Raw genomic sequence first — 16,837 nt, 5'->3', positions numbered from 1 at the left:
GGTATCTACAATGAACTGCTAGACCGGTGTTTCTTTTCCTTATTGAAACAAAACGAACTAACAAAGAAAGGTGAACAGAGCTTCAAAATCTAATATGCATGACAATTCTATCCAGGGACAATCACGCAAAAATGAACAACGCTCAAGGCTAACACAGAAAAGAAACATTTGAACTCCAGGTGCAATGTAGATAAATGAAAGAAAGGTTCCTTCGTAGCTATCAAGGCTGATCGCAGTGGAAAATCAATCAACTGCTGTCTCGTTATTTGGGAGGTTCGTAGAATTTGTAGAAGCCGTAAGGTCAGGTGGGGACAGGGCGATAGTATTGTTGGCTTGAATATTGATGGCCGCGGTATACATGCACCGCCAGCTATGTTCTGAATCGCGAGGCCCCGAGATCCGGCTCTTCGCATCGCAGTCCGCATGGAAGACCATCTTTGTTCCATCAAGAGAAACGGTAGCACCGCCGGGCGATTGGAGATCGAAATCCCCAGTTTCAAAAAGTGGCTGAGGAGCTCGTGTGTAGGGCCCTCTGATCGATCTCGCATTGGCATATTTCACATCGTACCAGGGCGAGGTGAAGCAGTGAGAGGAGTAGAAGAGAAAGTAGGTGCCGTCTTCTCTGCGGATGATGTTGGGGGCCTCAACAAGCGGGCCATCGCTGGGGATAATGTCAAGAATGATTTCCGGTTCCCCAACCTTGGTGATGCCATTACTCTCCATCTCTTGGAGCATAATCGGGACGGAGACTATGGGCGCCCTGCTATTGCCACAGTAACCTCCGTGGCCTACGCTGTTTCCATCGGCCTTGTATGTGACATACAATTTGCCATCGACATCTCTGAATGGTGAAGGATCGATGGCGCCGCCGTATTGGTGTGGGCAGGCCAAAGGCTCCTTTTCAGGGATGTATGGACCCATTGGGTCATCGCCTTGCGAGACTGCTACTCCGACACAGTGGTGTTTGTGATAGTTCTTTACCTCTCCAGCGTAGTAGAGAAGAAACCTTCCATCATCCTGCAAATGTTATTAGAATATAGTTGAAGTATTTCCGGTAAATTTACATACCCGTTGGATCACATCGGGTGCCCAGTGATTGATTTCACGCTCCCATCCGCCCACTGTCGGCATTGCATCATAGCCATGGTGCAGAGTCCAGTTGATAAAGTTGGTTGACGTGGCCACGGGAACATGGATGGAAGAAGGGTCGTTTCTCCTGGGGTTCGTCCCATACGCATACCAGGTGCCATTGTGGTGGAGGAGACCGGGGTCAGGAAAATCAAAGACCCCAAAGACGGGATTGTTCTCGACGACATGATATGTGGGATCCAGGGGCCGGCCACTGTAGTGGTAGGCGAGGGGCCTCCGGGTGAGGACAATGGGCAGAGCGATGACTAGCGCGAGAAGCACGGCTGCCAGAATCCCAAGAGCGCTCAGGATAATCCGATCTCGTCGATTCCGCGGTGGCCAGAGGAGACATTTTCTTTTCCCTTGTTCCGGTTTGGCGGGCGGCTTTGCATCGAATGTGCCTTGGGAGCTCCTCTCGCTGTCAAACACCTCGCTCACCTCGGTAGCCTGCGAATAAGCGGGGTCTTTTTTCGGACTGTCCGCCATCGCCTAACTGGTGCCACGGGAGACTTTTGGGCGCGTTTACTGAGTATCAAACAGGTCTGAGCCCTATAATAACTGGCAGTGTGCTTCAGCTGGGTAGAGTAAGCTGAGTTGGAGGGTGGGAAGAAGTGTCATGGCTGTTGTGGGTGTGTGTCTGTATGAATTGGAGGGCGCTGAAATGGTGCAATCTAGATGGACAACTCCACGTCGAGTGCTGAGATATTTATGTATGCTGACTGGCGGGAGGGGCCGGGTTCCACGGATGTTAGGCAGCAGGGGATGCACAATGAGTCCCTGAAACTCAAGAGCCTGGATCACATCAGCGCGGGCTCCGATTTTATCATAATTCCTGCGATCTGGGTGGTTTAGGGGATTTCCCCGCGCTTGGCAACAGACCACCCACGATCACACCTTTTCTTGTTTTTCTGATTGCCATTGCAAATCCTGCTCGGCAAAATGGGACAATAATCGACCGGGAAGGGGGGAAGTCTTCCTGCAAACAAGCTTTTCCAAGGGTCCGGGTGGAACCAGTCATGGCGAATGGTTGCCTGCTTGTCTCACGTCGGGCGGAGCCAAGCACTGATCGCCCTGCATTGCTAGGTATGTATTCTCATCCCTAATTTTAGCCCCCTATCTTCACTTGAACCTACATACCTATCCCGATGATGCGGGGTGCCTATGGTGTCACCTAGATAAGTCTTTTCCTTCGTAGGAGATCGTTTAGTCAATACAACTCATCTCCTTCGCCTCGGAGCAGTGGCGGGCCTCTTCTCGGTGGTGTTCTTTACCACTATGGTAGATACTACGTCTTCTTTGCTCTCGTCTTTGGATTTATCGGGCTTGATATCTTCCTTCGCTTGATATTAATCGAGAGAAGACAACTCGCAGCCGAGCAGCAAGCCACAGAAAAAGGAGAAGGAGAGATTCTAACAAACCCGCTGGCACCTAGTAATGGCTCTGATAGTCAAGACCCCCTTCACGGAGTGCGCTAGGGCGTGTCACATTTCTCTTAAGCTCATCCCGTCTTATTGTGTCCCCTAGGGTAACTTCATCATTACACTAACCCTAGCTTCATTCGATAGCGTCCGATCACTGTTTGTGCAACGGATAATCAAATGGCAGCAAAGTGGCCACGTGCTGATATTCATCCCACTCATGGTACCGCACGTGTTGGGCCCAGTAATATTTTTTTGCTGGCTTCATTTGGTTGGGGAACCATGGGCTGGGCATTAGGACTGCTAGCTGGCGTATCGTCAATCCCGATCTTGTTCTTTCTAGAAAGCTCGATTTCGAGAGAGCCTGTGAGGTCGTAAGGTCAGGCTCAAGTCTCAGAGACTACTACCTCCCTGGCTCGTAAGGGTGGTTTCGTGGATATGAATCTCGGCTCTTCCATCATTATTATTTGAGCGTTAACCGAGAGAGCAAAACGCTAGGTCCTGCGCCGGACATGTTACATGGAACCGGTAGGCGCGCTAGGGCTCTGTGCTCAGGCGAATGATAGGGCGATAGAGGGACACCATCTCCAGTGTGATGAGACTAGCTGTGATGGGCCAACGGATGTGGAGAAGAACAGGAGAAAACGACGAAATGCAGAATCGCCAGAGAGAATAAGAATCCGACACGCACTACTCACACAAACTTAGCATACTTGTACTTGGCGGTGTCCAATCCGGCGACCGAAATATAGCGGCCGCCACGTGAGCACCGAGACAAGTCAGCGCAATCCCCAGATCACCGTGCGCAATCTTTCCCGTTCCACCCGACCACCTGGAGGACGCTGGACGGCCGTGGCCTATTGCTTGCCTCTACTCTGATTTATTACTCCGACTGGGGTAACCATTCCGGTGGTGGTCTCCATTGTCCTCCTGTTGCGACCTGTTTGGGTCTCCTTTTCTGTTTGCGGATCTCCGACCGGCATCCGAGGTCGCATCTCAGCAACACCTCACCCACCCATTCATGTCCCTTACAAATGCAGACATGTCCCTCTCATGATACCCCTGACCTGAGATTCGACCACACAACCACCAAAGACCCATTCGTGATCAATTCGCCGCATTCCTAGTCTTCGCCTGGCGGAAGACCGGAAGACACCAGCGGAGGAAACACGGGCTGTGGATTTGAGGAGACTCAAGCGCACGCGCTTTTCGAACCAATCCCGTCGCCAACCATGCCTACCTTCCGCAAGTCATTGCTCGCCGCCCTCTGCCTCATCGCTGTCATCGTCATCCTCCGAGCGTCCCGATCCTCCGACCTCCCCAACGCCCCGGGCTATCGGCCTGTCCAGAAAATCTTCGAAGAGAAAGAGAATGCGCAAGCGCATCCAGAGACACAAGGGAAGAAATCCAAAGAACGGCAGCAGCAGCAGCACCTGGGCGCTACGGCGACAGCGCCGCTACGTGAGCGCCTCCGCTACCAGTTCCCCTACGACCTCGCACCCAGTTTCCCGGCGTATATTTGGCAGACATGGAAATACCAACCGTCATCATTTTGGTTTTCAGAAGAGCTGCGCGTCCCAGAGGCTAGCTGGACGGATATGAACCCCGGGTTCGTGCACGAGGTCATCCCCGATGACACGCAGCGCGATCTGATCAAATACCTGTATGGGATGGTCCCGGATGTGTTCGAGGCGTACGACTCCATGCCACTGGCCGTCTTGAAGGCGGACTTCTTCCGGTATCTGGTACTGCTGGCCCGCGGCGGCATCTACAGCGACATCGACACCCACGCGATCCAGCCCGTCATCCACTGGCTGCCCGAGAAGCTCGACAAGTCCACCGTAGGCCTTGTCGTCGGCATCGAGGCCGATCCGGACCGCCCGGACTGGGCCGATTGGTACTCGCGTCGCCTGCAGTTCTGCCAGTGGACCATCATGTCCAAACCGGGGCATCCGATCTTGCGCGATATCGTCGCGCACATCACCGAGCACGCGCTGCGGATGAAGAGAGCTGGTATTTTGAAAAAGGGCAAGATGGACCGGACCGTCGTCGAGTTTACAGGCCCAGCCGCCTGGACTGATGCCGTCTTCCGCTATTTCAACAACCCGGAGTATTTCAATATTCCGGCCGGCGACAAGAATATCACGTACGAGGATTTCACGCAGCAGGTCGACTACCGCAAGGTCGGCGATACCCTCGTTCTGCCAATTACCAGCTTCAGTCCTGGCGTCGGCCAGATGGGTGCCGAGGATGTTGATCATCCGATGGCCTTTGTGAAGCATGACTTCGGAGGTTAGATTTCTCGGTGTTGTATTTCACATCTGATATTGACATTTATTCTTTCAGGAATATGGAAAACAGACCCCTCGCTTTAGATCATACCACACCCGATTACCGACACACCCCTACCATTAACTCCGCCATGGTGAAGACAGTCCGTCCTCTTCACAACAACATTGACCGCTTCGATGCCTGTTCGGCCACCATCAAACTCCGACCTGCGGTCATTTCAGCCATGGAAGCGATATCCCTGCTTGACAGATGCACTGCACTTTTCGGCGAGGCTGATCGCGCTATGCGGCCGAACCAGGCCATCCGCGGGCTCTATTCGTGCACTTTCGGCCCACCCCAGACGAACTGAGGTGCACACCGATATGCACAGGAAGACCAGATCGGTTTTTCCTCTATATGTACATATGATTCACCATTCCATTCTAGTGCCATACCTTTTCGGATACTTAACCCCTTACCGAAATCGAGAGGAGGATAATACATGAATAGAAAGTTGTTACGGGAAGTGGAAAATGTCACGTCACGGTTATCATGAATCCAAATCACGTACCGGAATATCAAGTATTGACTGATCATTGAGAGCGAGCGCGTACAAAAAAAAATAACATCCCATTCCAACTGCAAAGTTCAAGAAAGTGTTGATACGGTCTCCCTTAAGGGCTATCCAGAGTGATCCAGCATATGTCCATAACATATTAAAAAGCAGCTCGAGCAGCAAACAAGTACAGATAGTAGTTAACATACACATCGAAAAGATAGCAAAGCATATCGCCAACCAAACCACCGAAATAAACAGTGCCAGTAAAAAAAGAGAATAAACAACCAAAGACCAACGAAGATGGTATGTTCAGATCAAGATCAAACAAGTATGTACGAGACCGGTGGGGTGGTCAATTGAGAACAGAGAACATCATCACATCGTAACCGAGCTGGAACCAGAACCAGGTTTCGAAAATTGGAAAAGAACCCCGATGGCAAACATGTATCATAATCAACAGCAAGCACAGGAAAGCACAAGAAACACGCCTCTCTACCAAGCACGATATAATGTCTTGGGAGAAAGAGCTGTGAGCAAGGCAACGCCAAGGATTAAATGGAAATCTGTAGTTCGAAAGGAGCAAGAAGTGAGCGCCGCAGGCCAGGTATGTAGATCACCTTGGTGTCCCGCCAAAATCGTAGAGAGAGAGGGGTGTGTTTAAGTGTATGAGTCCGATTGGCGGATGTTGGGGTGTGGGGTTGGGTGAAGAGGGGATAGGCGTCCCCTCGAAGAAGCTTAAGCCACCGCTGGGGGCCTAGAGAACTTCAAAGTCTTTACCCCATCCGAAGGTTCTCTGTGAGGGGAGAAAGATAGATGGCGGCAAGCGAGACTTTCCTCCAAATAGCAAACTCAGAAATCACTGAACAGCGACTCGTACTTCTTTCTTAGATCGTCGGTATAGATACTCTGACCCCGACTATCTGGCGGATCGGGATATTCCTCGAAGTTACTAGAATCCGCCGGATGCGACACGCGGGGGAGAATAGGGCCTTTGACACGGCGGTAGAACAGATCATCCCAGACAATGTCTTGGAAAAACGGATGCGCGCGGACTCTCGAAGCGCCGCCGGAGATATGGCCCAGGCGTTCGGACGGGTTAGTCTTGCAGAGGAGCGAGACAATATTCTGCGCCGAGGCGGGCATATTTGGCGGGAAGCGCAGACGCCCTTCCACGATCTGCTCGTAAATGCGCATGGGATTCTGGTCCCAGAATGGAGGCTGGCCGACCAGGAACTCGTAGATCAAGATGCCCAGCGCCCACCAATCCACTGCAAGCCCGTGGCCGCTGTTGTGAATGACTTCGGGGGCGAGGTACTCTGGCGTGCCGCACAGGGTGTATGTCTCGCGGTTTCCGACTTGCTTGGCGAACCCGAAATCGACGAGTCGGAGGTGGCCGTCGGCATCCAATAGAATGTTCTCTGGCTTGAGATCACGGTAGGCAATGCCGTGGGATTCGTGCAGATATTCAATCGTCATCGTGATCTCGGCGGCATAAAATGTCGAGGTCTCTGAATCAAAGCGCCGTGCGCGTCGGAGATAGCTGAAGATCTCACCTCCAGGGCAGTAATCCAGCTTGTCGACGGTTAGTTTACCTGTCTGACCTGACAGCACTGGGGCGCGGGAAACGTACCAGCATGTAGAGACTCTGGTCATCAGAGAAGGAAGCGTTCAGGGTTGTGATAAAAGGGTGTCCCACCACTGCGGCGAGGGTTTTTCGTTCGTTGCGCACATGTTCCACTTGCTTCAGTTTGATCACTGATCCTTTATTAGCATATTGTCTCATCTTGAGTCTCTATACAAGGAGAATAACTCACCATCGGCCTTGCGCAGTATCTTCAGAGCGTATACTTTATTCTTGTCCGCCTCCTTTTGCTCTTTCGGTTTGACGAGCCACACTCGCGCAAAAGTCCCTACAAAAGAGTGGCAGAGTTAGCCAGTTGCAAGCATTGGTAGAAGACAAGACCGGACTCACCAGTACCGAGGGTCTTCAACAGCCCAAAGTCGCTGAGTTGGAGATCTCGAGACGAGAGGGTGATCTGCTTCTCCTCGGCGCGCTCGGTGATGAGGAACGGATTCGCCGATCGCGGCCCGGAGCGGATGGACTCGACCAGCTGCTTGCCTCGCTCATGGAGGCCGTCTGGCCGCATGTCGATGCGGGGGATGACTGTGGTGCCCGGCACCTCAGTAGTGTGTGTGATGAGAGGGTGCTGGACAGTTCCGGTCGCCATTGAAATGGCAGCGATCACTATCGCCCCGCCGGCGGGTCAGGAGAACCAAGACCCAAAAAACAGCCAAGTAAGCCGCAACCCCAATCGCAGCTGTCCCCGAAAATAGGTTCGGGACTCAAAAATGGGAACAAGGCAGAGATTCTAATAATGCGCAACGTGTTTGCTTATATTACAGGCGAACCGGGTTCTGACGTTATCGCATGGGGGCGGGGCTGGAGTACGCTGATCTGAATCCAACAGCGGTTGACCGGATCAATACGGGGAGGGAGAGTCTATGCTAAGAGATGGAAGCAACCGATTTGGTCCGAGGGTTGGGGAGTGAACGCTATTTATTATACATGGTCCCCTTGTTCTCACTCCAGTCAATCGGGGTGCCCTGATGCAATCGAGGGCCATTGCGCTGGTCGGACCGCCCCCAGCACCATCATCACCGCCGGTGAAACGGGCGAATGATACTGCGCCACTAGGGTCGTGGCCGCAGAAGCAATTATACAGCGTGTGCGCTCAGGACTTCGAGTTCAGGATCAAGCCGACAATCAACCTGGTGGTTCGTGTTAGCAGACTGCGCAGATGCGAACCACAAAAAGAAAGATGGCATACCCGTAAAGGCCCAGAACCTCGCCGAAAATCAGAATCAGAATCATTCCCACGTACACCCGTGATTGTTGCATGTATGCCCGCACACCCTAGAGAATACATAGCGGTTAGAGAGATACCAGTCGTTGGGGGGCAGCACTCGTACCGCATCACCGACGATTCCAATCGTATATCCTGCGGCCACGCCTGAGAGGCCGACGGACAGTCCCGCCGCAAGATGCATAAATCCCCTAACCCGCGCTCGTTAGCCTGTTCTGTCCCAGCCACTGACCACCGCAACGTACGTGTACAAGCTCATGTTCGAGTCTGGGTTCACCGCTCCGGCGATGAGAACGGATATGACGAGACCGTAGACGGCAATGATACCGGACATGACCACGGGGATGAGCGACTGTAGCAGTGTTGTCTCTGGTTAGCGAACCCTCTCCCACGGTACTGGAGCAATCGACGTGCCTTCATGATCAAGTCCGGACGGAACGTTCCCACGCCTGCAATCCCGATGCCCGACTTGGCTGTGCCATATGCTGCTCCCACGCCTATAAGAATTGTAAGCTTTCTGATCGGAGTCTGCACTGTGTTTATCGTTGTCGCGAGGTCAACCACGTACACCCGAAGATCATCTTCGGAGACGGCTGTTAGCTGGACGGTTTATCGAAGCAGGGTGTCGATCAGCTTACTGCAGACGCAATGCCAGCCTAGGAGAGAGTCTGTTAGCTTCCTGGTCCAGTTCCGGTTTAGAAGGAGCGAAGGCAGGCCACTCACAAAGGAGAAGAACGGGGCGAACTTTGGCGCGAGGTCGCTGTCGGCCATGTTGGCGGTGCTCTCAGAGACAGATCAGAAAAGAAGGAGGAGTGAGGGGGGAAGAGAAAGGAAGGGAAGAGGTGAAGTCCGTAGTCGTAGTGAAGATGTTGGGTGTCAGTTTCGGGACGGCCGTAAACTAATGATTCGGTTGCCCACACTCCGTTTTGCCTCGAAGAGCGGTATGGTCCGGGTATTACCATTTTATCCCATAGATAAGGGGGGTTAATACACCCATCTGACCACGTCCATACGATACCGCCTCCGCGGTCACTCGCCCGTCTCCCTCTCTCACTCTCTTTCTCCTGGGCTTCAACATTCAAACTAACTCCCCTCCTTTACCCCCCCACACAACCACCAACGCCTATCTCCCTCACAACCCCAACACCCCGGTATCTCTCTACTGCCGTTAATTACAGGAGCATGCTGAGGGGATGATCTTACGAGGAGCCCTGGATTTGCTGCGCTCTCGGCTCCTGGCGCTCATCATTCACGCTTGATTTTGATCCCGCCTCTTCCACCTCCCCCCCAACAACTGAGGACGACCGATGGCATGGTGATTGTTTTGCACAAAGACATTTCGGATCCTGCTTCTTACTTGGCCTTTTCATTGTCTGCCGTGTGATTGTGGCTTTTTCCGACTCTTTTTCTTCGTTGGCGACGATCTTGATCCGGACTCTTGCGACGCCCTGAACGCTCTCTACGACCAACGCGAATACCCCCTTTCGGCGTCTTTTCTTCTTTTCGCATCTCAGCCTATCCCTCTCCTCCTCACAACCTCTTGAATTCCCCGTCGCTCGTCGCTGCCGGTTTTTTTTTTTTTTTTTTTTTTTCGTGAACATGGCGGACTTGGGGGGCCAGCGCCGGAACCACCGGCCGTACGCTCATGCCTCTCCCGTACAGAGAGATGCTGCATACGCCGATATTTTTGGCAGCGCTCCACCACAGAGTCGCTCGCACACAATGAATGCGCAGACGCCGCACTTCTCCCAGGCTCGTGCCCACACAATGTCCTCGCAAGTCGCCCAACCTCAATTCCAGCGACCGCCGCCGCCGCCAACACGCCATGTGCCAAACGGATACCCACCAGGGCCCGCAGGGCCACCAGGGCCACCAGGACAACCAAACGGCTATGCCCCCGGACCTCCTAACGGTTACTACCAGGCATACAATCCCGGCACAGTGTCGATGTCTTCGCAGCAACCTCCGCGACCGTACCCGCCACGCGCCTACCCTCGCCCGCAACGCATGGACCCTAGACCAGTTCCGACGCCGCAATATCCCGACTCTCGGGACATGCATCGACCGATGCCTCCTCCCGCTTTGAACTCGGATGCCGCAAGGTCGAGGTCGATGGCGAAATTGGGAGGTCCGGCTCCGTCGTACCCGGCTCCGCCAAGCAACTTCAACCACACTTCTGCCATTGCCTCGCGGCGAGAACCGTATCAGGCGGGGCAACCGATAACTCAGTTGGGGCGGTTGGTTCCGGAGAAGCATGGCAACGAGCGTGCCATGTCCATGACCACGTATGCGTCGGATCGAGAGCATGCCCACATGCTGAACAGCGGACGGTCCATTCCGCCCAGGCGGCCACCATCTAGCCACGAGCAACCGGGGGTGGGTAGGTTCGATGCGGAGCTCCCGCCAGTTCCCGATCCCTATGCCAAGTCCCGCCCACCGAGCGATGCGTCGATCAAGTCCCGGACCATGTCCATGGCATCAACTGCCATACCCGATCGCACAATGAGTGTCCAGAGCCAGGCCACACAGAGATCCACCGGACAGGCGACCCTCGTTTCTAATAACTCGCAAAGCAAGAAATTCCCCGTGGTCTATCCTGCCCTACTTTCTCGCGTGGCCGATATTTTCCGCGAAAAAATCTCCCTTATCGAGCGCCAAAAGAACGGATTGTCCTATCAAAACGCTTTTTCTGGGTCCGATGCAGTTGATCTGATTGGTACTATCATCAGGACGAATGATCGAAACCTTGCCCTGCTACTGGGCCGTGCACTTGATGCCCAGAAGTTCTTCCACGATGTTACCTATGACCATCGGCTTCGAGACGCTCCCGGCGAGGTTTATCAATTCAAAGAAACGATGGGTGAGGAAACCCCTGGCTCGGAGGTCAACGGCGTGTTCACCCTCATGACCGAATGTTACTCTCCAACCTGCAATCGGGATAGTCTCTGCTATTCCATTGCCTGTCCGCGACGGCTGGAGCAGCAGGCACGCTTGAATCTGAAGCCTCAGCCGATCCTGAGATCTACTGGCTCCAAGGGTAGCTTACATATTGATGACGATGACGACAATGACAATCAAAAGCTGTGGATCAACTCGGTATCCAAGGAAATCTCGGATGCGGTGGAGGACCATGAGAAGAAACGCCAGGAAATCATCTTCGAGATCATGTACACGGAACGCGACTTCGTCAAGGACTTGGAATATCTGCGCGACTTCTGGATGCGGCCCCTGCGCAGTGGGAGCGCCACGGTCAATTCTCCCATCCCGGAACATCGGCGCGAAAAGTTTATTCGCACTGTGTTTGGGAACTGCTTGGAAGTGTTGAAGGTCAACAGCGGTCTCTGTGAGGCATTGAACGCGCGGCAAAAGGACAGCCCTGTCGTCAAGACCGTTGGTGACATCTTCCTCCAACATGTGCCCCGCTTCGATCCGTTCATCAAGTATGGTGCAAACCAGCTTTATGGAAAATACGAGTTTGAAAAGGAGAAATCGTCCAACCCGCCCTTTGCCAAATTCGTCGAGGACACCGAGCGCCTCAAAGAATCTCGCAAGTTGGAATTGAACGGTTACCTGACGAAACCGACTACTCGTCTCGCCCGATATCCGCTTCTGCTGGAATCAGTTTTGAAGAACACTGCGGACGACAGCCCCGACAAGGAAGACATTCCCAAGGCCGTGAAAATGATCAAGAACTTCTTGTCACGAGTCAATACTGAGAGTGGAAAGGCCGAAAACCACTTCAACTTGGTGCAGTTGAACGCCGCATTGAAGTTCAACCCGGGCGATTATGTGGACTTGAAGCTCACAGAAGAGAACCGCCAAATGCTCACGAAGATGGCATTCAAGAAGACTACTGCTGATAGTTCTGAGGTCACGGCATATCTCTTCGATCACGCTGTGCTACTGGTCCGGATCAAAGTGGTGAATAAGCGTGAGGAGTACCGGGTATACAAGAAGCCCATTCCTCTAGAGCTCTTGGTGATCGCGCAGATGGACGAAGTTGTCCCACGACTAGGAATTGCGAAGCGACCTTCGTCCGGTCTTCTCGCCAACAGAGCTGTTGTCAATGCGCCACCTGCCAAGGACGGGCAGCTCCCGATCACCTTCCGACATCTCGGCAAAGGAGGCTACGAGCAGACTCTCTATGCCACAACACCTGCCCAGCGGCGCAAATTCATCGAATTGGTGGAAGAGCAACAGAGGAAGCTCTGGGAGCGAAACAGCAACTTCTACAACAAGACCATTCTGTCCCAGAACTTCTTCACGGCTATCAACCGTGTGAACTGTCTTGTACCGATTGATGGTGGTCGGAAATTGGTCCACGGAACGGACAGCGGCATCTACATCTCAGATCGTTGGCCCAAGGACAAGACCGCCAAACCGAAAAGGGTCCTGGAAGCAAGCCAGGTCACTCAGATTGATATTCTGGAGGAGTATCAACTACTCCTGGTGTTGGCAAACAAGACCCTCTCGTCGTATCCTATGGAGGCTCTCAACTCAACGGAGGGCCAGAACTCCGTCGCCAAACGACCCAAGAAGATCCAGGGCCACGCGAACTTTTTCAAGACCGGCATCGGCTTGGGTCGTCACCTGGTGTGCTCGGTCAAGACTTCCGCCTTGTCAAGTACCATCAAGGTTTACGAGCCCATGGACAATCTGGCCAATGGCAGGAAGAAGTCGGCAGTCAGCAAGATGTTCCAAAGTGGTCAGGATACCCTCAAGCCGTTCAAGGAGTACTATATTCCTGCTGAGTCCTCGTCAATTCACTTCCTGCGATCTACGCTCTGCGTCGGTTGCGCTCGCGGTTTCGAGGTGGTCAGTCTCGAGACAACAGAGACCCAGTCGCTTCTGGATCAGGCCGATACATCACTCGACTTCGTTGCACGGAAAGAGAACGTCAAGCCGATCCACATCGAGCGTCTGAATGGAGAGTTCCTTCTCAATTACAGTGACTTTTCCTTCTTCGTGAACCGAAATGGCTGGCGGGCCCGTCCAGACTGGAAGATCTCTTGGGAGGGCACGCCGAACGCATTTGCGCTTTCGTACCCGTACATCCTGGCGTTTGAGCCCTATTTTGTTGAGATTCGACACGTCGAAACCAGCGAACTCATTCACATCATGACCGGGAAGAACATCCGCATGTTGCATTCTTCCACCAGAGAGGTAAGCTTTTCTTGTCTTGGCCACTTACATTCAAGCGCTAACTTTTCGAAAAAATAGATCATCTACGCCTACGAAGACGAAGGCGGCGAGGATGTGGTTGCCAGTTTGGACTTCTGGAACAAACAACCAAATCAAATCTGAAGTTCTGCAGGGGCATAGCATTCAGTGAATCCTCCCTATGGTTCTCCTGCCTTGGAACTGTCTCAAGGAGATCTGGGATCGAAAAGAGAAAAGAAAGACGGAGAGAGGAGGGACACAAGGGCCGATTTGCATTTTTCCTTTCATGAAAAAACACCCTTTTAATACTGGTTTGAACCTTTCGTCACCGTCCATATTCCTATTCCACGCCGAGCGTATCATCTCTTCGACTGCCCGCGCGCCTTGCCTCTCCTCCCTCTCTCCGTCTCGCCATCCGATTTCCGTCGCCCAGGGTCTTTTCTTCACTTCCCTTCTCTTCCCACCATCTCATTTCCTCCCTCTGTACAATGGAGCGCAAATACCACTTCTTGCGTGTCGTGTCCGCTTTTTGTCTTTATTTTATTCTTGTCTTCTCCTTTGTGTGTGTGTGTGGATGTGTGTGTGCTCATTGCTTTGCGCCTCCATCTCTCTCTCGTCTTGCTTTTTCTCTTCCCGTTCGTCTGCAGCATCTTTTGCCTCCCTTGACCCTACCCAATTTTTCTCTTCTCTTCTGTCTGTACCTAGGCACTGTTGCAATTCGAGGTATCTATCCGCTTTTACTTTATTTTAAACAGGCAGGCAATGCAATGCAATGCCGTTATGTGGGATGCTTGGGTGTGTCGGAGGTGTTGTAGTAGTTCTTGTGTCGTGTGTAGTTGGGTGTGTAGTTGGGTGTGTAGTTGGGTGTGTAGATGGGTGGGTAGGGTCTCATTGGCCAAAAGGGACCTTGATGAAAGAACACCGTGTTTCGTAAAGAGATAGTGGTATTTAGGCGAGTCATGCAATCCTGTAGGACATGTTTTCAGTGGAATAAGCAAATGCAAGTGCAAGTACTGGCACAGTACTGAGCCCCCGAAATATCAATCATGAAGCCCACGCAACCGAATATATATATCTACAACAGTGTCTACACAACGCAATCCCCCCTAAATCCCAAACTAAATCAAAACACAGAGAGAGAGAAAGAGAGAGAGAAGGTGCACAGTCAAATTCCAAAAGACTGCCGGAAAGTAGTCAGGGTACTTTTTCTTCCTCATTTACTAGTAGCGGGCTAGGAAGACAGACGAGAAAGATATAAGGAACAGACAAAGGGGCCAGGGTAGAGGATGGATAGAGAGAGAGAAGCATTAGCAAAAAGAGAAAAGAAGACAAAAGACAAGGCAAGAAGGAGAACAGGGAATCTTGCTGCGCTGCGACTTTGGACATGGTACCAGGGATGAAACAGGAGATAGTAATCGACACAAGAGTGAGAGAGGTGATAGAGAGGACAGGAAAACTGGGGGATGATGTTTGTCTCTGGCGATGACAATGGCGACATCGTCGCCAGAAATATACATCAGAGCATGACCGAAAAGAAGCACAGAGATCAAGGCAGTAGTACTTGAACCTGCTTTTTTGCCCCCAACCTTCTTCCCCCGGAGACAGGAAGTATGGATGGGGTTTCTATATCCGTCCATCCTCCAAGAAACAAAAGAAGAAGGAAAGAAGAAGAAGAAAAAAAAAAGCTATTAACGTGAATAAACAGTCAATATTATCCCCATAAACAGAAACGAGCATTGTGCCACGAAGTCCATGATGTTGGCACAAACGGTATCACATTGCGAACCGGCGCCCCGCTGAATGAGCCGCATCGACAACAACAGGGTATATCTAGGCCTCTACATTGGCTTCGCTGACATTGCTCTGGCTTGCCTCGCGGGCCATGCGAGCCTCGATCTCTCTGAGCTGGCTCTCGCGGGCCAGCAGCTCCTGCCGCTTCTCGGCAATCTCGCGCTGTACCTTGAGCTCGATCTCGCGCAGCTTCTCCTCCTCGCGGCGGAGCTGCTCTTCCTTGAGGCGCACGGATTGCGAAGCAAGGTCTTCGGGGTTCATGCTGGAATCTTGGCCCCTGTTCAGTGGGTTAGCTAGTGTCTCTCTTTGGGGATATGTGGAAAAAAAAAACATACGAAGTACCGTCCACGCTCTTGCTGAGCTTCTCGGTACGGTAGTTCTCGTAGAGGAAGTCGTGGGTGATCTCCTTGAGATCAGCCAAGTGGCTGTGCAGCAGGGCGCTGCGGATGGCCAGGAAGTCCGAGTGCCGGGGGTTCTCAACCTCAACCACACCCCATGGGTACTGTCGGGCGCGCACTTTTCGGTTGTCGATCTCGACAAAGTCCTCTGAGCCGACAATGGCGAACGGCATCAGGCCACGGAGCTCGGCGTTCTCCTCCACGGTGTCCTCATCATCCTCCTCGATATCGTAGGGGAAGTTGTAGACGGGGATGCGGTAGTGTTCAATGTCCTCCATGATCAGCTTCTTGGACTCGGCCAGTTCGGCGGGGGTGAGCGAGTCAGCCTTTCCGATGACGGGGATGACGTTGACGCGCGGAGACAGGCGCTTCATCAATTCGATGTCAAGTTCGCGCAGGCCGTGGCCGGTGGGCGTGATGAAGTACATCATGACATGCACTCGGTTGTCCCTGAATCGCGGGTTACGCTTGATCCGCGACTCCTCCGCCAGAATATCATCGTATTGGCGCTCGAGATAACCGACAATCTCTCCGAAGCTTGATGAAACATTAGTCAGGAGGGGAGGAGCGCTGCATAGGTGGTGATGGGGGTAACGTACCTCGCCTCATTGTCAATCTGGTCACCGAAGCCGGGGGTATCGACGATAGTCAGGGAGATGCGAGTGCCCTCCTCATCCAATTCCAGCTCTGTGATCCGCAGGTCAGCATTGGCCTAGTATGTGAGACACGAATCCACTCACCGACGGTGACAGGCTTGATGCGGACACCTTCCTCGATGTGGGCATGGTCAGGATCGTCAGCCTCCTTGCTCTCCAGGACCTGCTTGCCACAGAGAGTATTGACAAAGGTTGTGCGCCCTAGATGGCGGTTGTGTCAGCAACAATTGGCGGCATGAACACCCGGAGAGAGGCATACCGGTTCCGCTGGCACCGCACACCATCAAACAAAACTGAATTCCCTTCTTGACATTCTTCTTGCGGCGAATCTTGATCTAGAAAGGAGGCACCGTTAGCATTGCCGTGGATGAGGCCGCCGTCACTTTTTTTTGTTGGGCGGGTGTCGAGGGGACGGATGCATGGAGCGAGTGGAGGGCCGAAAAAAAGGGGAAGAGCATACCGCGTTGAGAGCCGACGACATGGTGGGCTAGACAAGGAGTAGGAGAAGGGGATGAAGGACAGAAATGAAAGTCGCAGGTAGAGGAGGAGTGGACAGACACAGAAGGGAAGGAGGGTGTGAAACTCGAAGCTC

General features: G+C 52.8%; 5 protein-coding genes across 5 annotated transcripts; 2 read left to right on the top strand and 3 right to left on the bottom strand.

Annotated features, from left to right (window-relative positions):
• Positions 1-243: 243 nt before the first annotated feature.
• On the bottom strand, positions 244-1,614 carry PFLUO_LOCUS6319 (uncharacterized protein; the record flags this gene model as incomplete). Its single annotated transcript, XM_073783852.1, has 2 exons — positions 244-1,017; positions 1,069-1,614. 2 exons carry the CDS (start codon positions 1,612-1,614, stop codon positions 244-246), a joined length of 1,320 nt encoding a protein of 439 aa, XP_073640366.1.
• Positions 1,615-3,778: 2,164 nt separating this feature from the next.
• Positions 3,779-4,843, top strand: PFLUO_LOCUS6318 (6-mannosyltransferase Och1; the record flags this gene model as incomplete). The annotated part of the gene is made up of 1 exon (XM_073783851.1): positions 3,779-4,843. The coding sequence occupies one exon, from the start codon at positions 3,779-3,781 to the stop codon at positions 4,841-4,843; it is 1,065 nt and encodes a 354-aa protein (XP_073640365.1).
• Positions 4,844-6,225: 1,382 nt separating this feature from the next.
• PFLUO_LOCUS6317 (Cytochrome c oxidase subunit 1) lies at positions 6,226-7,604 on the bottom strand (the record flags this gene model as incomplete). Its single annotated transcript, XM_073783850.1, has 4 exons — positions 6,226-6,948; positions 7,007-7,131; positions 7,191-7,286; positions 7,349-7,604. 4 exons carry the CDS (start codon positions 7,602-7,604, stop codon positions 6,226-6,228), a joined length of 1,200 nt encoding a protein of 399 aa, XP_073640364.1.
• A 2,358-nt stretch (positions 7,605-9,962) lies between these two features.
• Positions 9,963-13,544, top strand: PFLUO_LOCUS6316 (RHO1 GDP-GTP exchange protein 2; the record flags this gene model as incomplete). The annotated part of the gene is made up of 2 exons (XM_073783849.1): positions 9,963-13,403; positions 13,461-13,544. The coding sequence occupies 2 exons, from the start codon at positions 9,963-9,965 to the stop codon at positions 13,542-13,544; spliced, it is 3,525 nt and encodes a 1,174-aa protein (XP_073640363.1).
• A 1,686-nt stretch (positions 13,545-15,230) lies between these two features.
• Positions 15,231-16,726, bottom strand: PFLUO_LOCUS6315 (Cell division control protein 11; the record flags this gene model as incomplete). The annotated part of the gene is made up of 6 exons (XM_073783848.1): positions 15,231-15,468; positions 15,527-16,126; positions 16,189-16,276; positions 16,330-16,446; positions 16,505-16,580; positions 16,706-16,726. 6 exons carry the CDS (start codon positions 16,724-16,726, stop codon positions 15,231-15,233), a joined length of 1,140 nt encoding a protein of 379 aa, XP_073640362.1.
• Positions 16,727-16,837: the final 111 nt, after the last annotated feature.

This window comes from Penicillium psychrofluorescens, assembly GCF_964197705.1.
Source record: "Penicillium psychrofluorescens genome assembly, chromosome: 4".
In the NCBI taxonomy this organism is placed as follows: domain Eukaryota; kingdom Fungi; phylum Ascomycota; class Eurotiomycetes; order Eurotiales; family Aspergillaceae; genus Penicillium; species Penicillium psychrofluorescens.
The sequence above is the reverse complement of the archived record's forward strand: the minus strand, read 5'-3'. Positions and strand labels throughout refer to the sequence as shown.